This window comes from Cariama cristata, unplaced genomic scaffold, assembly GCF_000690535.1.
Source record: "Cariama cristata isolate BGI_N322 unplaced genomic scaffold, ASM69053v1 scaffold29481, whole genome shotgun sequence".
Classification (NCBI taxonomy): domain Eukaryota; kingdom Metazoa; phylum Chordata; class Aves; order Cariamiformes; family Cariamidae; genus Cariama; species Cariama cristata.
Genome location: NW_009601446.1, coordinates 8,057 through 8,276, shown reverse-complemented (window position 1 = coordinate 8,276; position 220 = coordinate 8,057). Strand labels below are relative to the sequence as shown.

General features: G+C 52.3%; 1 protein-coding gene across 1 annotated transcript in view; it reads right to left on the bottom strand.

Moving 5' to 3' along the window:
• LOC104169529 (huntingtin-interacting protein 1-related protein-like) overlaps positions 1 to 220 on the bottom strand; it is a gene marked incomplete at both ends in the record, with an annotated part of 5,216 nt that overhangs the window by 1,238 nt on the left and 3,758 nt on the right. Inside the window, 1 exon segment of the mRNA XM_009710466.1 lies at positions 79 to 198. Coding sequence (XP_009708768.1) covers positions 79 to 198 — 120 coding nt within the window.

Below are 220 nucleotides of genomic sequence, written 5' to 3'. Positions count from 1 at the left end.
GATGGGCTGGCGGGTCCCTCTGTGATGTCCCCAGACCCCAAACTCATCCGTGGGGTCAACCTCATGGACCCTGAACCCAGAGGCTCTCTAAAGCATCACGTATGACCGAAATCCCACCGTACCTCTGGCAGCCGGGGGATCTGGATGAGCCGCTTGAAATACAGCATGTCAGATGCTTTTTTAAAGAAGTTTTTGAGGCTGGAGAAATGGGAAAGAAAAA